At 44.2% G+C, this 25837-nt stretch overlaps 1 protein-coding gene across 4 annotated transcripts in view; it reads left to right on the top strand.

The window, feature by feature from the left end:
* CACNA2D3 (calcium voltage-gated channel auxiliary subunit alpha2delta 3) overlaps window positions 1-25837 on the top strand; it is an 879489-nt gene that overhangs the window by 632760 nt on the left and 220892 nt on the right. For 2 of the 4 annotated variants that reach the window (XM_051851530.2, XM_051851528.2), the window contains exons 14-16: window positions 4318-4335; window positions 23940-24011; window positions 25306-25386. The exons of 1 other annotated variant lie outside the window; for it this stretch is intronic. In XM_051851530.2, coding sequence (XP_051707490.1) covers window positions 4318-4335; window positions 23940-24011; window positions 25306-25386 — 171 coding nt within the window. The remainder of the gene's footprint in view (window positions 1-4317; window positions 4336-23939; window positions 24012-25305; window positions 25387-25837) is intronic. One more of the 4 variants, XM_051851529.2, reaches the window with a different exon arrangement.

Below are 25837 nucleotides of genomic sequence, written 5' to 3'. Positions count from 1 at the left end.
AAGTGTAGATTTGAGAATTATCTAAATCAGGGTGAGTGTTGGGGTACAGCAGATTAAGCTGCCAGTGGAGATGTCCATATCCCACGTTGGAGGGCTGTGGTGAGTCCTCTGCTTCTGATCTGGCTTCCTGCTAATGCACCTGAGAAGACTTCAGATGATGGACCAAGTGCTTGGAACTCTGATACCCCTGTGGGAGACCTAGATGGAGTTCCTGGATCCTGTTTTTTAGCCTGGCCCACCCTTGGCTGTTACAGGCATTTGAGGCAGAGCTTGCAAATGTCACCTTGCCTTTCAAAAAATAATTGAATATTTTAAAAGTTATCTAAATTATATCTCCCTGATATGAACTCAGATTATAACCCATGAATAAGGTGACTTATTAACAAGGAGAATACCAGTAATAAGTTAGAACACTTCAGCTGGACATACATACAGGGCAGGTTTTTTTGTTTTTTTGTTTGTTTTGTTTTGCCTCATAGAATGTGTTCTCTAGCAGGGGAGAGAGACATGTGATACTACAGATGAGCTCATAACTACAAATAAAATCTGCAATAAGACCTCTTTAAAGATATTTATTTATTTGAGAGAGAGAGAGAGGGAGGGAGGGAGAGAGATCTTCCTCTGCAATGGTCAGAGCTGATTCAGGCTGAAACCAGGAGCCAGAAAGTTGTTCTGGGTCTCCCATCTGTGTGCAGGGGTCCAAGCACTTGGGCCATCATCTGCTGATTTCCAGGTACGTTAGCAGAGGGCTGGATTGGAAGTGGAGCAGCTGGGACTCGAGCCAGTGCACATATGGGATGCCGGTGCTACAGACAGCAGCTTAACCCGCTGTGCCACTGCGCTGGCCCCTCAGTAAGACCTTTAAAGATCATTGTGTCCAGGGTGTGTTTTGCAGTTCCTAGTTTCTTAACCCACACCTAAATGTGGATAACTCAGTGATAATATTATTCCCAGTGAAACTTAGAGATAACTTCAGAATCCTTCTCAACCTGACCCCCTAAGATGGCCATCACTAATCAAAGTTAATCCTTAAGGCAAAATCCATTGGCCATTGAAGATCTGGGTCATTCCTGAGCTCTCCCTCTGTCATTGCTTTTTACCCAGAAGCACACTGGCCAAAGGCTAGAAGCCACATGCCTCTGGGATCCAGCTAGAGTCCAGGGTGGACCCGGTGTCCAGCTGGTCTGACTCCCAGTTCTGCGCTCTGTGCACCATTCATGAATGCTGGGGGAGTGAGGCATCAGGGGTCGCCGGCTCCCAAGCATCCACATCTGTGGCTGCAGACAATCCGATCTAAATTTGTTATGTTCTATTCTCAGGCTCCTTCTCAGAGGTCCAACCTGTTGAGGGCATTGCAAGCTGTAATTTGCATGATTTGAAAGCTGCCATGGGAAAGTTACTCTTTGTTCTCATGAGTTATTTCTTGAGGAAAATATATGTTTTGCGGAGAGTCTGGGAGAAGTCTTAAACTGTGGACATCACCACAGAAACCTAGTCTCTCATTTGCCTTCCCAGCTCCTCTTCTCCTGTGCTTGAATGAGTAAGTCAGAAGAAAAATCTTCAAGAAAGAAAAGAAGGAAATGTGGCAGGAGGGGGGGTTCTTTCTTGTCCAAGAGGACGGTAAAGTCTGGCCAATTTCTTTTTTTTTTTGCAAGGCTTAACTTTGGCATTTATTTTGCAGTTCATCAAACATTTGTAATTCTCACAGCCCCCTGTGCATTTCATACAACCTAAGCTGTGGTTCAACACAAATGCTTGCCTAAGGAAACATAGATTTTTCATTCCACAATATTCGTACGTCCACGGTTTCTTTCCTGTGGTGTGAAAAGTTGTTTAATATTTCGGAAACCTAAGTGATTCTTCATAGGGGTTCAGTTTTAACCTCCTGATTCATTTGTCTGAACTCCTGAGAAGCCCTGGAGGAACTTGCAAACTTCCTTCTGGAATAGTCATAGCCACAGCAAGGCGGTGAGGCTGGAGAAAACAGGCCCTCGTGGCTGCTTAAGTGGGAGCCCTGTTTAGGAAGAATGTTGGACACTGAGTGCTGGAAAGGTTGGGGCCTGCTTTTCAGGACTATTCTCAGTACCCTTACAGGGATGTCTCAGAAGTCCAGCACATCTTGTTTTGTTTTGTTTTTAAAAGACTTATTTATTTACTTTGAAAGTCAGAGTTACAGAAAGAGGGAGAGACAGATCTTCCATCTGCTGGTTCACTCCCCAGTTGCCAGGGTGGCCAGGCCAAAGCCAGGAGCCAGAAGCTTTATTCAGGTCTCCCACATGAGTGGAAGGGGTCCAAACACTTCGGCCATCTTCCGCTACTTTTCCTAGGCCAGTAGCGGGGAGCTGGATTGGAAGTGCAGCAGCCGAGACACTAACTGACGCCCATATGGGATGTCAGCATCGCAGGCGAAGCTTTATCTGCTATGCCACAACTCTGGCCCTGACTTCTTGTTTATTTAGATGTATCCTGTCTACCCCTTACTGAGCTCCATCCACCGGGCAGGGGCTCAGCACAGGATTAAGAGAGCACTGGTCTTGGAGCACAAGAAGAAAGAGCATTCTTCTCAGGATAAAATCAAGTAGCGGCCGGTGCCATGGCTCACGTGGCTAATCCTCCGCCTGTGGCACTGGCACCCCGGGTTCTTGTCCCGGTCGGGGTGCCGGATTCTGTCCCAGTTGCTCCTCTTCCAGTCCAGCTCTCTGCTGTGGCCCGGGAGTACAGTGGAGGATGGCCCAGGTGCTTGGGCCCTGCACCCGTGTAGAGACCAGGAGAAGCACCTGGCTCCTGGCTTCGGATCAGCGCAGAGCCAGCCATAGCGGCAATTAGGGGAGTGAACCAACGGAAGGAAGGGAAGGAAGACTTCTCTCTCTCTTTCTCTCTCTCTCTCACTCTCACTGTCTAACTCTACCTGACCCCCCAAAAAAAAAAATCAAGTAGGAAAACAGGGGATTCAAGTGGGGACCCTGGCATGTCTGCTTTAGTTGTCTTGCACCTTCTGACACTTGATATTATGAGTTCTACAGAGACAGGGAGAAAATCCTCAGCTACCATTCCCAAGTCTCTGTGGTCCTTATTCCTGTGTGAATCAACTTGAATTGGTAGATTCTAAAGTCATGCAGCCCTGTAGTGCCGTTCGTTGTGTGTGGGACATTGTGTGATTACCTAACCTCTAAGTTCCCTTTGGTTTTCCTTTGTTGCTAAATGGAGGTATCTAGCTTTGGATTGCTATGAATAGGATAATATAAATCAAGGACTTAACAAAGTGCCTGGTGGTATTTTAACACACAATGAAAGTTCATCTCTATGACAAGAAGTCTTGACTGTGATGTAATTCTTAGATTGAGTATTTAATGCAAGGATAATGTTAATTCCATTCCAGATTAGAAAAGTGCGTCTCAAAATACCATACACTATAATGGCAATCATAATACTATGGCATTAAACTACAGTCTAATAATCTCAGTGCTGGGAAATAGGCAAATATGTCTCGCAAATGTTCATCTTTTCCCACATACCTATTAATTTCAGTTTCTTGCCTGTGCTATTGGGAAAGCTGTTAAATCTTATTTTATGAATTGACTAACTGCCTTTTCATTGTTCTTAGAACATCAGCTTTACGTTAAATATACAAATATTCATGAATGCTTCCTTAACCACCAATAAAGGGAATAGTGAGTGTGTTACAAAGCAAGAAAAATTTGATTTTAAAAAAAGGACATTGTTCTAGCAGTCTTACCGTGGTGTGCCGCAGGGCCTCTCAACCTTGTCACCACTGACCTGGAGCTCGATGATTCCTTATTATGGGGGCTGTCTTGGCCTGTAGGATGTTGTAGGGTGTTTGGGGGCATCCCTGGCCTCTATCCAAGGGAGCTCTTGCTCCCTTCTGTCCTCCTTCCCTCCAATGTGACAGCCCTGAGTGTCTCCAGACAGCCATCCTCTGGTTGAGAACAGCTGGCCTATAGGAAGCAGGAATGCTGCTCTTTGGGCCACTGGACAGAGTGATTCGTGTCCAGCTTTCAATGGGTTACCAGACTGCTCTGGGCCTGGGGATTCCCAAAGCCCATGCCGGAAAACTGAGATTATCCGTTGACACCGCAAGTTCAGATGGTAGGTTGAGTAATTAATACTGTAGCTTTATTTTGGAAATTAAAATGATCTTGGGTTTAGTTTTATCTTATTCTCTCTCCGTGTTGGTTTTTCTGTTTGCCAGTGGAAGCAAAATGAAGTTTTACAGTGAACCTTAAATTCTTATGTAACGATTGACTTTTTTCTTTCCCTTTTTTGTTCTGTTTTTTTTTTTTTTTCTTTGTTTTTCAGCTCCCTCAGGCACAAAAGGTAAACTCCTCCCCATCACATTCCAGTCATCCCTAGAACTCACAGATCATGCATGCCTCCATAGCGTTGCGTGTTTGGCCCTGTTCGTGACCAGTGAAATGGTTTTCCTCTCGAAGCTTAAGAAACCCAAAGTTAGGCAGGAACAGAGAGGCCATCAGACTCAGTGCCACTGCCCCCTGCCTAGCCAGTCATGGCCAGTGGTTGCGGGGCAGGGTGGGGTGTTGAATCCAAGCCTAACCATTTTCCTAAGCATTCTCAAATAATAGGCCAAGAATAAGTTTGACATTTTTCATCAAACATAGCATTCCGGGCCTTCACTGGGATAATCTCCCAGGGAGACAGATGATGTGAGTAATCACCAAGGCCCAGTGACCACATTTAAATCCTGAGCTCCTAAGCCAAATCTCTGAAATGCCCCCTTGGGTCTCATTAATTACAAAATTAGCAGCTCCTTTGCTTGTCTCAACGCCCATGTCACCCGGAGAGCATTAGGAAAGAATTCCGGCCGATGACCAGACCCTTTCACTGGTCCTCATTGTCTGAGATGATCTTGTTCCACCATCTAGAATGTTTCCTGTCCAGAAGGACTTCATGTGGTTGCAGTGATGGCTTTGCTGTGTAGTCCCCATGCCATGTCATTGTATCTCAAGGCCAGTTCTAGCAGAAAACATAGCACGCGATGCCTGCTGCGTTGTTCTTCTGCATTGCACAAATATAAGCAAGATGTCTGGAAGACACAGCAGTTTCTGGAGGCCAGATGTGATGTAGTTTCATGCCAAGAGTTAAGGTAGGGCACTACCCTGAAATGTAAGCAACATCTTCCAAGCTCTCCATTTTGCAGTAAAGAAGATTTGGTTCCTACTCATTTTGAGAGAGAGAGAGAGAGAGAGAGAGAGAGAGAGAGAGAGAGAGAGAGAGAGAACAACTGCTTTACAAAAGACAGTCTGTTCCAACCATATGGACAACCAGAGGCCTAGAAATCATTACACAATTACTCAAATATATTTGAGATATTTAAATAAGGCGAGACATGCTGCAATGTGACTTGGCTTGTGGTAATGTTTGATTACACTTCAGTGCCATCACAAAAGGCTGAACACTTCCTGAAAAGTTGACATATTCAAGGATAGCACAGCTTCCAGGGCAAATACGTGATCAGAATTCCAGATTGTGCGGAAGGCTCCATGTCAAAGACAGGACATGCTTTTTTAATTGGCCACATTTAGCATGATTGTGTGAAGAGAAATACCAAGTCAGGTGCTCAGAACTGGACCAGCCTTAACTTACTGGCATTTGTTCATCAAATTCCCACTCATCCATAAAGGAAGGTTTTCCTTTTGTAGAAAATCCCTCATGAATTGGAGGCACTGTCAGCCATGGAGTTTTTAGAAAGTCTAAAGCAAACCAGTGCAGAATACGGTGAGCACATGTCACTAGGATCTATGGTTCTCCAGCGGTACTGACCTCATGGCTCTCCTTCTCTCTGTCCCCGTGTGCTGAGTGACATCACTGGCCCTGAAAACCAGAGCACATCATCGTGCCCCTGTGAAACATAGAGTCAAAGAAAAGGCCCAGTGGGTCTCCTGATTCTTTGCCTGTCTCCCAAAGACATCATATGGTGTGTGGGATGTGGCCTGTGCCCCTTTGTAACCAAGAGTAACTCGGCCTCCTTTTCCTGTCTAGTCTACAAGTTGTCTTTTTGTTCTTGTTGTTCTATTAAAAAGAGAAAGGTGCTTGCATTAAAATATACTGAGCCTTGGTTTGAAATGATTTCAGAACTCAGTAGCTTCTATACCCCATTAAGCTACTTGGAGAAAGAGTATGGAAATAAAACCTGAGCCTGGAGGGTGAAGGCAGTTCAGGAGAGACACTGCAGATGGGAGACACCTCCCCAGGCCTGCAAGTCTCCTCCTGTTGATACCTCAGCACCTGGCCCCTCGCTCTCCTCTCTCCTCCCCAGAACTTCCTCAGTCACACTGGCACAAGCCTTTGCTAGAAAGATGAGGTTTTTACAAGCATTGATTTCCTCAAATAATCCTGTCTTGCTACTTGTCCAACAAAGAAATATGGTGGCTTCCCATCTAGCCTTCACCCAGTTGTAACCAGGGTCAACTCAACTGACCTTTCAAAGCCTAAGTGTTCTTATTTATTTAAAGAGGATGACAGACTAACTCTCTGGTTTTATGAAGAGGGCCATTTATCTTATTGATGCATAGCACAGAGCTGGATGTATTATGGACACTTGCAAAAAGTTAAGTTCCCGTTACCATCTGACTTGACTTGCCAGAGAACAGTCATGTAGGAGGTGGTGATCTAGGACTTCTGCAATGTCTTTCAGTTCTGACTCAAATCTCATGGATGCCCAGGAAGTGCCAAAGGCCCTGCAGGCCTGTAGTGCACCCAATTCATTAAAACTCTGGCTATTAACTCACGGCACCTTTTCCACGCAGTCAGAAAATGGAGTTTGGGCTTGCAGTCCCAACAAAGCAAAAACTTTGGGAGAACAATTGCTTTTGGGATATTTCTTCCCAATGCCTTTGACATTACCCATAGATTTTAGCCATCTGTGGACATGATGATAATGAGCTCTTTCTAAACCTAAGAGTTTGTTATTCTAGGGTGAAAAGGGAGCCATCCCCAGCCGCTACATCTTTTACATGAGGTCATGGGCACATACATTGGACCATATGGTGTCTGCATTTAAGCTATGTTTTTGTTGGAATTTGTCTTTGTATCATCTGCAACTGTTTTCTCTATAAATATTTTAAATAGTTATGTCTCTGTAAATATGTTTGTTTTTATCTTTTGGCTGATCTACATCTACAAAGGTCCCTTTTGGGGCTCCCTCTTATTTGTAGCAAACATTAATGATTGTGGCCTATAAATTATAGTTTTCATGACTCTAATATTTTTAGGGTCTTCCAGAACTCCACTTCTAGCCCATTATGACAATTGTCTAGAGCAATTGCTTGCAAAGCAATTCTTTAATTTTTTTCCTGTAATACTTAAGCACCTGCAAGTTGATTCTTAGAGTCTATGAATTTCAACACTTGGTACAATGCTGGGGTGGTACTAAGTGGCAACATACCAGATGATGATTGTTTAATATTTTTACTAAATACAGGATCTTAAATTATTAGCTAAAAACAATGTAGCAATATAGATCCACTGCCTTCAGGCCCTCACAAATCCATTCCTTCTGGGGGAAATTGAACCAATTTCTCCAGTGGATTGATTGTCCTTGGATTCTGTGATGTGTGAGAAAGATTTGCCTTTTTTATTCTCATTCATAATAATTATTGACATCTACAAAAAGAACCGAGGTCCCCTTTATAAAAAAAACATGGCAGAATTACCTAAGGATAATTAAAAATGTGTGTTCAACAATCATATTATTGAACCAAATAGTCTATGTTTCTAGTTGCATTTTCTTTGAAGGAGCTTTTGTCTATAGGAACTCCCTAGCTGTTGTTTGCCGTAGGGTTAATCCAATCAGTATAGATTTAATAATGTGGAGTGGGCCTTGAAGGACCAGATTCAAAAATACTCTTTGGGGATTAGAAATTTAGCTGTTTACACAGTTAACTGGTACCTTTACTCTTCACTTTCCATGGCATCTACACACCTTTGGGATTTACTAAAAACCATTTCTGGTGGGTTTTCTAGGTACTCTATGTCTTACATGGCACTGTATTAGTTAATATCGGCCTGAGAATCTGGAGTAGGCATAAGCATTTTTCTCAAAACCATAGTTAAAGCAAACCACATCTCTAATCCTGTTTGGAACAGCGATTGATGCATTCAGGGCTGCACAGTATGGCAAAATGATCCCTGTTTAATCGCCCAAGCGGGTGTTTTGTTTCCTGTTAGGAACAGCTTAACTTGCCTTCTTGAGCAAACACAGCAGGGTTCAAGATCTGTTGTTCTATGCCTGCTGTGATATTCTGTGCTGCTTAACTTGTATGAGGACTCAGGAGTGCATAAATTAACTTCTTAAATGGAGGTCGATTTTTGGTCTCTCTTTCAGTACAGAACTTTTATTAATTCCTCCCACCACCAACCCCCATGTAAATGGGCCCTAAATCTATTTGCATTCTCTTTGTTTCCTTGTTTATCTTATATTTTGGAGTAATAAATGGGAGTAGTCATCTATTCTTTCTTTGTCCTGTTCTAGGTGCAAATTTGTGCAAGAGGAATTTGGCCTAGCTCTTATCTCACTGTAATCAGATTTCAGCAATTGTGGGATGTCATTTATCATTCTTTGCCTCATTTAGCTTCTATACTTTGACTGTGGAATTAACTGTCATTGAAAATAGAAAATTGAAAGTTTGCAAAGCTGCTGTTTTGTTGAACTGCGGGTCTAGTGATTTTAGTGTTTCATTACAGTTCTGTAACCAGCTCAATCAACGCAAATGAAGTGCAAAACTGAGAGGTGGTAACTGTTTATATTTGGTTCTGGTTTATGAATCATTTGCTTTTACCTCTACTTGCTTTGTATGTAAACTGTTATTTCTTGTTTTGATAACCCTCCTTATCATTTACTCTTTTATAGGAACATACACAGGTAGCTTTATATGCGTCCCTAACCCGAGTCTGTTCAGGTTAATGTTGTCGCCGTCTGAAAGATGATCACAGCACAGTGGGTTACAGTTTAGATTCTTAGATCTGTTTTGTGAATATGGCAAGGGAAATAAAAACCAGAGGAAGCCCAATCCCTGTAGCGCTTCCCGTGGCCGGTGTGACGGACTCTGCGGAAATCCGAGGGAAAGCATATCGCTCAGCCATCAAGAAGGTCACATAACCAAAGGTCTGATAGTCCTGTAACAGTGTGTCTGTGGCAGTCCAAACGAGCTGCTCTACTGAAAGGGGGTAAACTCTGCAAGTCGCACACCCATGTGAGTCGGGCCTGACCCCTCTCCCATGGCCCTGTCCACAAGACAAATGAATGCAAGACCCGCGGTTTCAAAGAGCATGGCTGCCTGATGAATGGATGCCCAGCAGTGGCACACCCGGGGACTGGAGCTGGAGTCCCGGGTAGCCGATGCTGGGGACTGAGGAAGGACCACAGAGCTCTGTTTAGGAGCAGGCGTTATTAGCACTGCTCAATGAAAAGAAATAATTCATTGATATTAAACAATCTGAGTGCATGGCTACTTTCGGTTCTCTCCATTTTCCTACTTTTTTGAACATGGGAACTATTTATGTACTATTATTATAATTAGGAAAAGGCAAGGTAGAAATAAAAATGAATTCAATTATGAGCTAAATTTACTTTCTAAAAATCTTTTACACTGTTATGTGTGAAAAATTGATGAAAAGCAATCAAGAAAACAATGTCAGTACACAATAACATTCACATTTGTATGCTTTGACCCAATAATCTCTTTTGCAGAATCTTGCCCAAAGTGGTCAGTGCCTTGTAGTTTTATGTATAATGAGGAAAAGAAGAGTTGGAATATCCAGGAATAGGAAAGGGGTTGCAAAAGTCACCAGACTTCCAAAATATAGCGTATTATGAGGTGATGATGGAATTGTGGGCCAAAGGATACTTAATGTGAGAAAACTGATCAGGTTTAAAATCAGAAGGTACCATTTTATGTACCTGCTGTGTGCATGTGTGTGTATGTGTATGTGTGTGCGTGTGTGTTTGCAGGTGTAAACAGATGTAGGAAACAGTATTAACAATAAATGCACACACATGTGTTTTCTGGTATTATAACAGGTATTTATTTTCTTCTTAATACACTTAGATAATTTTCACATCCTGTACAATGAGCATGTGTTATTTTATATGTAATTACATTTATAAACAATGAACCTAGAATTAACCTAACAGTTGTTTGCTGAGCCTAACTTTCCCTCAAAACAAACAGAAGTATGGGAAATCCAAACTCAGTTGTGAAAATGCATATCCAATTGTATTGATTCTTGGAATAGACAAGTATAATCAGAATGGAGATGGTATAACCAGAATGGTGGATGGTCTGGCATGGGACGAGTCTAAAAATCCCCTTGTTTATCAGTAATCTATTTTCTACCAGAAGGAAGGGTCATTTTTAGTCCAAGGCTCAATCAGTTTAGATGCTTATTGTAATAGTGATCCAAGCCTGGGGAAATCCATGGTAATGACAGGTATGGGGTTCAATTCTGGGGATCCCCAACTCCACAAGCCCCTCAGTTGGTGGGTGTTGCTTGTCCTACTCACCCCTCCAGTTGGAATAAAGGGCTATGCTGGCTTAAAGGTTGGGAAAATCGAAGCTAAGTGAAGACAGCATTTGCCAAGTTAATTCCTTGGGGAGTGTTGAACCAGCTGGTGCGGTCTCTTGTGATGGGCTCACCGGGGCAGGAGGCAGGTATTCCACCCTTGCCATGGAGGCAGGAAAGCCCAGGGGTTCTGAAGACAGATTTCAGAGTCATCTGGAAGTAGCGTTGAGGCTCTGCCCTGCCAGATCTGCCCTGTAACCTGGGACCCAGGACCAGTGTCACCTTGAGCTTTGGTTCATACTGTGATGGAAACACCTCCCTTACAGTGCTTGCCCAGGGCCCATCCACACCGGGTGCTCACTTAGGAGCAGTGAGCAGGAGCAGTAGTCGTACTGATCACTGATAATGCAGGTAGCATTGTGCCTTGCTCAGTGCAGACAAATGTGATGAAGTGAAAGCAGAAATGGTGTGGAAACTTATATCATCTGGTGTTCTTTCAAAAAAATTAAAAGATGAAAAAGAACTGGATGTTTACAAAGCTGAAAACCAAGAATTAGTTTCAGAATCCCTAATATCTCAGTGCTTTCTTGCCCCAGACTTAATGTTTCTCGTCTTAGGAATTTAAAGCCGCCTTTCAAATATTCTCACTGACCTAATATATGTGATTGTTTTCTATTTATTTAAATCAAGCGCAATGGTAAAATATGACTCTTTTCAGGAGTTTAAGCAATGGAAACTCCACGCATAACATTTGCTAAAATGAAATTTTGCATTTTCTTCTGAAAGTTAAAGAAACATCTAAATAAAAATATTAGAATTTTAAAAATTTTCACCTCACTTGTTCTTACATCCCCAAAGAAATACAAATACTCTTCTTCCTTTTATAAAGAAAGGATGGAGAGGATTGAGAAAACGTATTTCAAAAGCCCAGAGAATCTGGATATCATGGGATTAGCGTCAGCATAAGCCATGTGAATCCTGGCACCGTCCCGGAGGCACATCACAGGCTGCAGGCTCTGCACCCTTTGCTTCGGGATGTGATGCTGCAGGTTCATTTTTATTGGCTCAAAGGCATCTTGAACTCAAAGGGTTGGATCATCATGTTGCGGCTTCTTTCTTATTTCTTGATAGACTTGGAATGCTGGCTTGATTGCTTGATGCACTCGAGGTGTTTCCTGAAAAAACACTCAGTGAACAATGAAATCTGAATTCCATGGTCAGGGCCCTGGCTGAGCTGTCATTTAAAGGACAACTTCATGGGGTATCTTAATGAAATAAGGAGTTAGGTGACCCAGAACATGAAAAACTTCAGTCAGAAATACATTTCCCCCTAACTGCATAGAGAGTGACCACACACAAAAAGAATGCTACTTATTTATTTTTTTGGTGTACTTTTTAAAGGCATAATTCTTTGGGTGTGAAACAAATCTGTTCTTTTTTTTTTTTTTTTTTTTGATAGAATCTGTCCACCTGTTTTGTTTCTGCACATTAAAATGGGGGGTAGGAATCAGTGATTTTAATGAAATAACCACCTTTAATTTCCTACAACATTGAATCACACAATTGTGGATCTGGTCATAGATCGGCTGCTGCAGCCTTTTTCACTGATCAGACATCCCCTGAAACCTAAATGTAGCCCTGTTTCATGAGAACTGAAGCAGTGGTCTTGATGAGCTGACATCTCATGCCAGAGGATTTAACTGAAATGACCCTCGGCGGCAAACTGGAGCAGTTGTGCAATTGTGTGCAGCAGTGCTACTACCAAGTTCAAAAACAGAAAGCTAGATGTTTATCCCTTCAAATTAGCTGGAAGGCTTTTGGAAAACCCAACCTAGTTTCATGAGGTAGAGAAATGTCAGGCAAGGACTAATGCCATGGTATGGATTTTCTTTTTCCAGAAATGACTCATGGAATTGAACCACTTGCTGAATCATGAGTCCTGAGTACTTGGATTGGACCCATCCTTGTTTGCCCAGGCCTGGAACACATTAGATAATTTGGAGGCCGGGTACTTCTGAATTATCTCCCCTTTCTTCCTTGGTTCCCTTCTGCCAGAACAGCTTCCTTCCCAATGTGCCTGGTTCCCAGCCTCCTTAGAATTTCTGATCCTAATTAACTGCCCCTCTCCCTGCAACTGCTTCCTGAAGCACGTTGTTTAACCGTTAGGGCCATGATGAAGGGAGAACTGTTCGTTTAGATGGAGAGACAGATGAAGCCCAAGTGTCTCGAAAGAAGCTTTTGAACCTCTCTCCCATAGCCTACAATGTTCCCTCTGAGATTGGTTGCACTTTGGGTTTGCTAGGCACAATGATAGGTGGTTATGTTCATAACTTCATTTAACCCTGTTAGGAACTCTCAGAGCTAATTATTTTTTGAGGATGGCTTACTTGGGTGCCATTTTCACTGCACACCAAGCTGCTGCAGGCAAAACATGACATTTTCCCTTGCAACCCAAAACAGGAGACTGAGAGCAGAGTGATTAATTTGTGGGCTCTGGCATCAAATAGGCCAAGGCTCAACCTCCAACCTGCTGCCTTCTGCAACCTGCAGCAAGGTCCTTGGCCCCTCTGTCTTGAACTCCTTCATCTGAGAAATGGGCATAGACCCTGCCATTGTCTGTGTCAGGCTTAAATTTCGGGCTACGTGGGTGTAAACATTTGAGAGCACTGATGGCAGTAGCGGGCTGTATTTGACAATGGATATGCACATGTGAATGGTTGTGTGTATGGATGGACAGATGGGTAAATACAACTGCTTCAACAAGTCAAGCTTGGTAACCTGTTCTAGGAGGTGCATTCAGATCTGTCTGCTCTCTCTCGTGCATTCTCTCTGCTCTGTGCTGCTTCCTTTGAATTTAAGGAATTCTCTGTCTTCAACCAGACTGTTACGTGAAGTCCTGCATTGGTTGGAAGCCGTGAACCATCTGCCTGTAGCGGCAGTGGCAGCAGCACACGGGCCCCACTTTCTCGCAGCTTCGCAAGTCTATGTAGGCACGGCCTACGTGGGTACCAAGTGAGGAGCCTGGAGCCCCTCTGTGCCCTTGGACCTCTTCTCTGTCGCGCCCTTCCTTTCCGGGCCTCATTTATAAACTAAATAAAAGGATGATGCTAGAAAAAAATTCCCCTGCAGGACCATTGTCCTGAGCACGTCTTCTGTCCCAGGCTGCGTGCTCAGTGCTGTGGATTCAAAGAGAAAGCATCCCTAGCTTCTGCCCTCCGAGTCCTCGGGCCGACAGAACTCCCAGGGTGCAGCCGCAGTGTGCAGGGACTCTGCTGCATTAACAGTTTGCACACATTTGGTCCTCGATGGTATCTTTGGGTGTAGAGTAAATATGATTATCTTTGTAGTGAAGTTGCAGAACATCTGGTTCCCATTTCCACTTAGTCAGGGAAGGTTTTATGGAGGAAGCAGCATTTCAGGGGGTCTTTAAACAAGGGGAAGGTTTTGTCCCAGGGCCCCGAAGCTCCGACAATTGGCTGTGTTTTCAGGCATCTATTTGGGAGGTGTCTAAGCCATGTTTATGATAAATATGAATTTTGGCCACAGATAGTGATGGGGGCGGTCAGTTGTATGCCGGAATATTGGCTAAATTCCAATGCCTCATGATAATTCTCATTATTACTGGGCGTTCTTAAATAAGCAGGTGGTACCCTAGTATACAAAGCAGTGTCCAAGACAAGTTTCAGATACATTAAGCAGTAATGTTGGCTTGACCCTGGCTTTGTTTATCTATGTGTCCCTAGTCAAAAACAGAATCTCCCTCCCTAGATGTTCACTCATACACCACACTCCTCACTCGATGACTTATGCTAGAGCACCAGAGTTAAAGGAAACTACGTCAAAACTGTCCTAAATTATAATTTCATTAGCAGAAAGAGGTTTTTGGGTTCTCATATAGATGTCCCAACACTATCCGGCATTGTCAGTCACACTGTTGTCTTCAGGTTGTTAAAAAGAGAAAGAGAACAAATAAATGCAAAGATCCAGTTCCTTCAAATGCACTTTAAGTTCAGAGAGGGAAATATGTTCCCTTTCATTTTTAAAGAACTCAAACAGCAAAACTTGCTAAGAATCCAGGTTCTCTAAATTTAAGTGTGCTTTCATCTAAGAAGTGTCTTGGCTAAAAGAAAAGCATCGTTTGTGTATCATTCTCATAGATTTTGAGTGACCACACTTTACCAAGACAGTCTGTTGTAAAGCAAGAGGCAATATTGCTTGAAACGTTTTCTTATTCTTATGTCTTTTCCTTATATTCCACTGTTATTTGGTTAGAGTCTTAGATTACTGAGGATTCAGGCATCCTGCAAACATGCTGAAAAATGCCAGTGCAGTATGGAAATCTAAACAATGGTTAGTGTTCTTAATTTGTCTAGATTTTTAAAAGGAAGCAGTTCATGTGAGCAGTGGCATGAAAGACGATTCATATTTCTTACTTTGAAAGAACCAGCTTTTCAATTAAAGATAATGCCTGTTTTTTTTTTAACTCTCTTCTACACAGACCATTCAAACTACTGATAATCAAATATAATGTTTTACCCAGGATACCTAAGCTTTATTTTGATGACATTTCTGTTTCAAAGTGTAACCATTGTTTGTTTAAAGGACTATTTTGATCTTCCTGCAAAAAGGATTTCTAACATGAGAATTTTATGATGAGGATGACTTTAATTAACTTGTTTTTATTTGTAGGCATTCATCTTCACTGCAAGCTTTGGCTATTACGTGATTTTATTTGTTAAATATTCTCTGAAGATGAGATTTTATCAGGACTTTTTATTATTAAAAATTTCATTCATACAGAAAGAAAACGCAAAGGACTATCTACGTACCTACCACCGAGATTAAAAAAATCAAAATATTTTATCATATATACTTGAGTGTGTGTTGGAGGGGGAGGGGGATGTTTTTTTGGATGGAGCAAACACTACACATGGCAAGGGGTTGCAGTAGGCTGATTCTTGGGAGTCAGTTCTCCGCATGTGGTTCTGCTCCGGCCTCTGGTCTCACGTCCCAGCACCTGCTCCCTCTCCTCCCTGAACCTGGTGCAGAACTGCCTCTCCCTGCTGTTGGGGGATACCCTGCCTCCCACCAGCACCTTCACGATAGTCCCCTCCAAAAACTCTCCTGAGATCACCTACATGGAGGATGCTTTTTATTTTTGCTGGGATGTGATAGCTGAAAGTTTGCATCCCAGCTGGCTGTGTTGGCTTTAATTGTACAAAAGGTCGGAGTAACTGCAAACAGTGTGCAACATTGGCTTGTGTCTTTTTAAGTTTCTACGTAGTACTTTCATACCATGTGTATACTTCTGCCCCTTGCTTCTCTTTTCATAAATTTCATGAGATTTATCCTCATTGTTATGGAAAGAGCTATTTAAGCTTTAAGAGAGATTACATGTAGAGTAGGTAGGACCAAAAAGTTCTCAGAAGAAAAATCTAGAGAATTACTCTTGAAATTCATTAAAGATAGATGTGCATGTCATAGACAAGGGTTTCCAGCAAGTTCATGGAAAACGTGCCTTTGCTTTTAATTCTGTCTTTGCACAAATTTTGTGCAGCCCCCACGTCCGTCCGTATGGATGGCTGGCTCTACTACTCCTGGTTCTATCACTGACACACACGAGCTGTTCCTTCTTCTCTCCTTTCAAAATGCCTTCTCAGATTATTGGATAAATTATCGAGTAAGCGATTTTTAAAATATGCAGATGGCAGAAAGTGTCTCAGGTAAAACTGGCCACTGTCAAAGCAGCCGGTGAGCCCCATGACCGTCGTGCATGGGCACGGACATCCAGATACATTGAGGGAAGTTCGCGATGCTGCAACTGTGCTCACCGTTCAGGCTGGAGGTGCAGTGGGGATCACTTGAACGTTACAGGGGGTTTCACCATGTTGCCCCTCCAAGGGGCCTGGGTCTGCGTGTTGGGAGGTGTCTCCAGAGGAGGCATCCTCTGCACGTACCCCATACTTTCTGATCAGACTCTTCTCCGGGTGCTTGGTCCCTACCGAGGATAAGGGGTATTGTGATGGTGGAAGGAGGATGATGAAAGAGTTGGTGCCGAGGACTTCTTTGGCCTGGGACTAGGAGGGAAAGGTCCAGGGACCTGAGCTGAGGACAGTCCCCACACGGCCCTGCATGCCTCCCAGGCCCCCTGTCCAGATGCCACTGCCCTGCAGCCCTCCCAGCTGACGCATCCGTCCAAAGCATCACCCCGGGGGGTTTCTGTCATCTTGCTCCCCTTCAGCTGTGAACCATCAGATGAGAGGACGTGACTGGCATCTGTTCCCACCCTGGCCCTGGGAATTCCCAGGCTGTTAGCAAGCTTCAGCGCACTGGAGAGGAGAGGGTGCCTTTAGAAATCGAGCTGCACTTGAGAAAGCGGGTGTGAGAGAAAACGGCCTCTCCTATACCCACCCCCGTCACCGTCTCTGAGCCTTCACTCTCAGAGAATCCGCACTGCTCCTTGCACAGCTCGCCTCGACCCAAGGATTTACACCACTGTGCTTTTCCACGTCTTAGTACTGTTACTTTCCCGCTAAAGCAAAGGTCATCGAAAGAATTAATAACTGATACAGTCTGTCTCTGCTTCAGCTGGGTACATAACCAAGTGATGTTGGCTGCCATTTGAATACATGTTTACTCATTAGGCCCACACCCTGAAATTCTTTGTTTTTTTAATCTCCCAGGACCTTGTGCCTGCAATTCACAGTGACTGCCAGTAGATGGCAGCAGTGTCTTCTTATAAAGCAAAGGTGGTTCCTTGCCGGTGTCAAAGACAAAGGAGAAACCCAGTTGTGTGCGCCCAAATTTTGCACCCATATATAAAATATTTATAACTCATATGATGTACTCTATTAACATAGTTATTATGTTGATCCATTTTAACAAGAAAAGAAAAATATGGAAACCTAAGAGGAACAAAATAGAAGCAGTATTTGAGAAACGCTAGGGAGTTGGTCTTTCTTTGTCCCTGGCTTAGAGCCAGGCCTCCTCCCGAGCTGAGCATGCCATTTGTGCACAGCTTTCCCTTTGAGCCTGAGCCTCCAGGGCTGAGCACACTTGGCAGGAGGCTCTGCTGAAAACCACCTGGCATCTCTTGAGTGGGCTGCCAAGCATGCTGCCCTTAACTTGCTTGAATGCATTTCTGGGGCCAGGGCCAGCTTGCTTCTTTTCTCTGGGGTTGGCACTTGCCCCCAGGGCTTCCAGCTGCAGGAGAAATGGAGCATCCTGCCACCAGCCCTGGTGAACCACTCTGGGTGGAGATCCAAAGTCAGAAAGCAAAACAGATGCCCTTCCCAAGTGAGGGCTCCACAGGCAGCTCTGAGGCCACAGATGCTCCCAACCCAAAGGGGTCTACTTGGTCACTGGTCTAGGCCTGCAGCCTATCCAGTCCCATCCTCTTTCCCTGTAGGTTTTTGCCTCTCTGTCTAGGTGTAGGCAAAAACAGGTTCTGATTCTGTAACTTCTCACCCAGGATCTTTTTTAGAAAGAAGTCAAAATTCTATTCAGTATACAGGTTTGCATACAACCCTAACAACAGTGGTTTCTGATACCATCATAAAAAAAACCATAATTTCCCCCAAATGCTTTCTGTTGCCATTCTGTTTGGGTGCTTTGATGAGGGGACCTAAATTTCTCCCCCTGTGGGAAAAACACACAACTACTACTCTGGGAAGTGTTGGGACTATTTTCCTCGCAGCCTCCACGGGGCTCAGAAACTTCCCCTCTGTACGGGTTGTCTGTGGTTCTTGGTGCCACCGCCTCAGTAGTACCTGGAGCAGTGTAGGTCATGGAGGACCCATGCTGGCCCCAACTCAGAAATTGTCTGTTCTAGGACTCACAGAGGTAACCCATACTCATTGGAGCAAAAAGAGAAAATAAATTAGCCCATGTAACCCAGCCAGGCAATAAAGCATGAGTATAGTTGTCCCTATGAATGGAGGCAGGGGACACCTTCCCTCCTCTGCTTCTCCCTCTCTTCCTCCATCACACACACACAGACACAGGGACACAGAGACACACACAGACACATACACACACACAGAGACACAAAGACACATACACAGAGACACACATACCAGATATACATGTACACATAGACACATCCATACACATACAGACATACACACAGAGATACACATATATACACATACACACAGATACACATACATGTACATTCACATGTATACACATACCCACAGACACACACATATACAGACACAGACACACACACATATACAGACAACACACAATATATAGATATACACACATATACAGACACACAGAGACACACATACACATATACATACATACACACACATACAGAGATACAAAGACACATATACACAGACATACACAGACACATACACACAGAGACACACATCACATCCACATATACATGCACTCATATACACACACATATATATACATAGACATACACACACAGAAACAAAGACACGTACACATACACAGACACATACACAGACAACACACAAATATATACATACATAGAAACACATATAGACACACAGAGACACACATACAGGTATACATACACAGACACAAAGAGACACACAGACACACATACACGTATACACAGGCACACATCTACATATACATGCACACATATACAGACATACACAGACACACACATACACAGACACAAGGATGCAGAGACACACATACACATAAATGCACACATATAGACACACATACGCACAGACACATATACACACAGACAACACACAAATACATACAGAGACACACATACACGTATACATACATATATACACATACACACACAGACACACCCCTCTTTCTCTTTGTGCATTGGTTTTATGTCTTTGGTCCAAGTTGCCTCTCTGGTAAAGAGACATGGATGTCAGGCTAACATTCTTAGAACCACATTCCCAAAAGAGAGTCTTTGCCATTAGCTGCATAAAGAAAAAAGAAAAATTTCCAGGTAGCCTAGCTAGAAGCGTGGGTCCAATTCCTCCTAAGCCAGTCCTGTGTCTTGGTGGTGTGCGTGCGTGTGTGCGTGAGCACATGAAGTGCTCCGGTGGGCTCAGCCAGGGGTTTGTGGATACGCAGCCATACACTCGGGAAGGGAGAAATTAAACTTCCGTGCACATCTTAGAGGTGGAGGGACTGAAGAGGATTTCCCTAAAGGAAGGAGGTGATAGTTTCAGAAGAAGGAAAATAAAGGCAAAAGGGATTTTTTAAAAAAAGATTACCCCTACCTTGTCCCATTTATAAATATCCTGAAGTGTAAAGCAAACAAAACGGAACTTCTTCTGGTTCTATTAAACTGACTTTATGGGAGCCTTCTGTATCTCTTATAGAAACCTGGACAGATAGTGTGAAATAGCAACAGTACGGCTGAGTTCAAGCTAGACCTGAAGACAGCCTGCCTGCCCAGGAAGTGGGTGCCACACCCTCCCAGCTCCTTCTCCTCCACCCTCACCTCATTAGCTTTCCTGTGTCCCCGTTCCTTGGGGACAAGGCCTGGTTGTCTTATTCCCATTCCTGGTTGTCTGCCTGGCACATGGAACTTGGCACCTGGCTGACGCACAAGCCATGTTTATCAGTGAATAATAACGACTGGGATGGCAGCAAAGTGGGCCGAGCACGGATCTGCGGCTGCGCTCTCTGCAGCCACACCCTGGGGCTTGCCACGTTGCCGACGGGTGCCGCTGCTGGGAAGCCAACCCTGAGCTAGGAGTCGGAGGCCTGGCAGGCCTGCCTGGGCTGAATGCATATTCATAGGAGCCCACATGTCTGATTAACTTGGGAAGCGGACAGGAAGCAGTCAGTCTGTTGAGCAAGTTTGTGTTTTACAAACCAGATGTTCAATATTATTATTCATCATTTCCTTTGATACCAGAACGGTCCCCGTTATGTAGCATAGGAAATGAGGGATATGGAATAATATACACTTCGTACGCGACAGAGCTCCACAAGCAAGTGTGGTGGAGGCCTGTTCAAAGTCCAGGCGAGTTCATTTTAAGATTCCCGCTTGGACTGGAGTTCATGGGCTTTTGCCCACGTGGAGCGCGGTGACCCCCGCCTCCTGCTCATACCATTCGGAGAATCAATGTTGACTCTATGTCTGCATTTTTCTTGGAAGCCATGTGTATGAATCACAAACAGAGCTCTTACTTCAACAACAGCTACAGGTTGGGGGGCCACACCAAAGCACGGACCCCCTCGTGTGTGGGAGGACGGGGATTCTGGCATGGTTGGCTGCATAACTTCTGTTCGGTGGTCTGGGATACAAACTGTTGCCCTGGGACTGCTATTTCTTATGGCAGGAGTACAGAATGCCTTTCGATCATAAAGAGCTCACAGTGCAAATGAACTTTCAAATTGGTGTTCTTTCACCGTGAAATGTTTCAGAGCCAGAGTCCAGACGTATGGAGACTGGGAGTGATGGAGCCGATGGGTGCAGGCAGGGTCTGAGTGCTGTGCAAGTGAGGTTTCTGGGTTCCTGCCAGCCCTTGTGGCCGTACAGAAGACTTGGGATACACGGGGAGACCTACAGGTTCGAGTTAGGGCTGAGCCAGTTCAAACATGGGCCAGAAGTACCCTTAGGAGAGGAATCTATGAAATCATAGCCCCACACGTGAGCTGTAGCCGGACTGAACTCACTGCATTTCCTTTGTTTACCTGGGGCCAGTTACAAATGAGTGGCTTTGGTACAAATGCTATGTTATGGGGATTTTTTTTTTTAAAGTAATGATGCAGTAATTACATTTGGAATTAGCCCCTGAGTGAAGTTGATACTATATTCTGGCTTAATATTTGGAAGTTAGTTTTCCAGGATTTTGTATTTGTGCCAGGATAATTACTAGTGATTTATAACTGATTTTTACTGGTTGCAGGAAAAAAGCTTCATTCCTCATTATTGCCAATGGTATGTTTTGATTTCATCCGTGATACAGGTTGGCATTGCTTGAAATTTTGATTTGAGTTGCAAAGTGGAAGCAGTCGGGGTTAGGGATCAGCTCCAATCAGTTTTCTTTGCAGCATTAAGGATTCATCAAAAAGCCAAAATATGGGAAGACTTCTAAGAGAGCTGTTTGCTGTGGGTCGGTTCTGACTTTGAAAATGGCCTTGCCTGCCTCCGATGGTGGCCATGGTACGCTTGGGTATTTTTAGCAAGACATTGCCATCACATTTCTATAAACTGTTATAAACTGTGTACACTGGTTGGCTTGGCTCCTGGTGACAATAACTGGTTGGCAGCATATTCTCATAGTTAACGTTCTTTGATTATTAATGTTAATTAAGTAAACCTGTTGATTTATTCCAAGACCCAAACTAGGCTGTACCAAGTAATAAGTTGTGTGATTATCATGTATATTAGTCAGGGTTATCCAGAGAAGTGGAACCAGTAAGAGGGTCTGTAGTGAAAAAGAGAATACCAGGGATCACCCAAAAGCTCCTGGAAGACGTATGTTACAAAGAAACTAGACTTGGATTTCAAAAGATTTTTTGCACTAAACTTATTTTTAATTCCATAAAATTTGTGGAAAATACACTTAGTCTTTTAATTCCTTTTTTCATGAATTTTTTGCAAGTGTGTGGTGTGTGTGTGTGTGTGTGAGAGAGAGAGAGAGAGAGAGAGACTGGAAATTCCAGAAAAAGTTAGTGTTGCAGTCTTGAGTTTGAAGGCAATCTGGAGACAGAATTTGCTGTTCCTTGGGGGACCTGTCTTTTTTCTTTAGGTCTTCAGTTGATTGGATGAGACTCACTCACATTTTGGAAGGTAATCTGATTTACTTGGAGTCTACTGGTTTGTGTATTAATCATATCAAAAAGCATCTCCCCAGCAATATCTAGACTGGCAATTGAGCCAACAAGTAGGGCAATTTGACTCATAAAGTTAACCAATGACACTATGAGTTCTGGTTTTTGAGGGACTAACTGAACTCTACCTCATTCTGATGGCTGCGGAGGAACATAGGCCCTTCTTGATACAGATGGAAAACTAACCACAGCAGAGCCTCCCTCCCCCAGTCTGTATTGGGAACTTTGTTCCAGCACCTGCCATCCTCTACCTGTTGCGATTACTGATGGAGATATAGTGAAAAGGATTGCCCCATAACAATGCTTCTTAATTTTTAAAATGCATACTATTTATTAAAATAATGATTTACACACAGACAGTCTGGAATTGGGCCTGGGATTATGCACTTCTAGTAAACACTTCTGTGCTTGTAGGTGCTGCTGCCCCATGTATCACATTGCAAGCTATGTTGTACCTTAGCTCCAAAAATCAATTGGAAGAACAAAGTGAAAGATGCACTGAGTTGAATGACTTTTGACTCAAGAGACCACGTATACTATGTGGCCTCTAACATGTTTTGGAATCTGCTTTTTGTTATGCCTTTTTGTAAGATTGAGGGAGCAGCCCCTGATTATTCTATGGATCTAAAGCTCTGGCAAAGCATCTACACCTCAGAAAACTTTAGACTAAAGATGGTGGATTTCAGTTCACCATTGCTTCATTTGGGTCTTGAACAAACTGTGAATCACTCTCCTGTGGAATTTCTGGGTCAATTTAGACACCTCTCAGCCATGCCACGAGCCTCAGTCTCACTTTGGACTCTGTTATCTGTAACCGTGTGATGCTGAAGGCAGGGAGAGGACATGAGCATCCTTTGAGCGGCGCCATGAGCCAGGTGCCCTGCTGTGTCTTCTGGCAACAATGCTGAGGAGCAGTTGCTGTTCATATGAGGACATGGAATCATCGCTAATGCTGTTAAGAAGGAGTCAAAGCAAAGCATTGCTTGCAATTTGTCCTGAGCCAAAGCCCACTGTATTTCAGCACTCTGCTTCCACACTGTGGCATAGCAGGAGTTCCTGCCTGGTTCCCAGTGGGTTGTGCAAAGCAAATACACTTGCAGGTCTTAATGTGTCCAAACAGGATTCGGAAGGTTTCTGAAATCTGTCCAGTGCTGTAGTTCAAGGGTTGCTCTTCTAGACGAAATGACGTGCTTCTTAGTATGATTTTCCAGCTCCTGTAGTCAAGTTATTTGTGTGCTCTGTTGGTTTTCCTTCTGCAGCTATCATTCAGCAATCTGTAGAGGTGAAAGAAGGGGCCTTGACTCACCCACCTTGGGGAGAACAGATGCTTCCAGATCCCATTGATTCTAGCAAGGGCAACTCACAACACCGCCAGTGCTCATGCTCTCTGACCCTTAATGTTTAGAGTGAGGAGAGGCGCTATTATGGCACACATTGAACATAAACAACAGTCTGTGGTGGTACAGCAAATCAGTAAGATCCACACAAGGCCTTATGAACCCAGATGAGGAAGGATGTGATGGGGAAGGGAGGTGGCCGCCAGCACTTCAGCATCTAGCCCACTGTCCGTAACTGGCTTTTCTCTATCTGTGCAGCTTGCAGATGACCAGGGCCTCGTCCTCATGACCACGGTGGCCATGCCCGTGTTCAGCAAGCAGAATGAGACTGTGAGTACTGAGGCTGCGCTTCCGGCTTCAGGCCAGGAGGGCTGCTTTTCCCAATGGCCTCTCGGTCGCATTCCGACGGCCTTTCCCTACTAAGTTTAGAGAGTGTGTACATTTTCCTTATTGCTTCGTACTGCTGCTAGCATCACCAAATCAAAGATGAGAAGCAAGGATTCAAGGAGGCATCGTTTTAGAGTTTGCAGCTCCTGTAGCACCTTGCCAAGACATCACATGGCAATAGGAAGGAAAAGCCCAGGAGGGTGAGATGGCCTCTCTTTCATCTACAGTTCTCAGCTTTGTAGCAGTTTCCCAGGGTTGGGGTAACAAAGGCCTATAAACTGGATGGCGTAGAAAAGAGACATTTATGTCCTTTCTCCGCTGGAGGCTGGGAGTCTGAAATCAGCATGTTGACAGGCCCACACTCCCTCCAAAGGTTCTAGGGAGGGGCCTTCCTGGTCCTTCCAGCTCCTGAGTGTCCCGGCACTGCTTGGCTCACAGTGGCGTCTCGCGCGTCTCTGCCTCTGTTTGCATGCGACTTTCTCTCTGGTATTTCTCCGTGCCCTCCTTTCCTCCTAGGACAAGGCCAGGCATCAGGTTTAGGGCTCACCCTCAGCTGAGGAGGATTTCATCTCCAGATTCTTACCTGTGACATCTGCAAAAACCCTCTTCCCAAATAGCTCTACAGTCGGAAGTTCTGAATAGATACAATTTTGTGCAGACACTGTTCATCCAACAAGGAAGCGAGAGATGGCAGTCAATTTGTTCCTTTCAGACATTGTAAAGTTCCAGTAAATCCCACTGTTCACCTGCCTTGGGAACTGGGACCCTGGGAGCTCATTCCGTCACCTTGGTCTTTTGTTCCAACTCACTGCTAAAAACATCAGGATGATTACGTCTCCCTCTGGCCATTTCATCTCTTCCTCCTGGGCACCAGATGGCAGTGTAAATTGAGAAAGCAGTTACCATGCTGCCTCTCCTATAAAAAGCCTTCATAAGAGAAATCGGCGCGTGGTGAGAGCCCTTAGCTATTGGAACTCTCCTGCTTCCTTACAACAAGCTTTAATTTGCAGGAGAGACAAAAGGGAAATGAGTGGAGCATTATGGCATGAGAGAGGGTTGGGGTTGCAGCCGCACAGCCACCATCTCTGTCTAGTGATATCTGGGGATGGAAGAGAGTCCTTGGAGACCTGGGTTGGTCCTCTGTCCCCTTGGGGAAGGCATGTGATGCACAGTTGTGGCAAGTGGCTTCTCATGAGACTAAGCACCGTTGTTATCATTCAATGTTTGCTTTCAACAGAGATCCAAGGGCATCCTTCTGGGTGTGGTTGGCACAGATGTCCCAGTGAAAGAACTTCTGAAGACCATCCCCAAATACAAGGTAATGCATGGCCTCGTGAATGAGATCAGAGTGATGGCACTATCAGAAGCCTCGCTTTCATGAAAGTCAGGCTTCAGAGTCCACTTCCCTTTTCTTCCCATGACCTTGTCTTGGTACCAGCTGCGGTTTCTGAACAGGTTCGTTGTTTATTTTGTGCTTTCATTGACTTGCCGTTTTTCTTGATTCCTGGATTCTCTAACTGCAGTTTAAGGAATCCATGTCAAACCCAGGTTGTATTTTTCTGATACAGGGGACTAATGTGATCTGTTGACCTTTTAAAAGATGACACAGAGAATCCTTGGATCCCATGCAGAAAACTTGCTCTTCTTCCCTTGCACGGGCTCCTTACAAAACCCAATCAAGACCCAACCCAGGCTCTTGAACTGCCCAAGAGTCCTTTGAATGTGTGACCCATGTGGGCACGTGGGAGGCAGGGCTCAGAGTGCAGCCC

This window comes from Oryctolagus cuniculus, chromosome 10 (genome assembly GCF_964237555.1).
Source record: "Oryctolagus cuniculus chromosome 10, mOryCun1.1, whole genome shotgun sequence".
Classification (NCBI taxonomy): domain Eukaryota; kingdom Metazoa; phylum Chordata; class Mammalia; order Lagomorpha; family Leporidae; genus Oryctolagus; species Oryctolagus cuniculus.
Note: the sequence above shows the minus strand (reverse complement) of the source record. Positions and strands in the feature narration are given on the sequence as shown.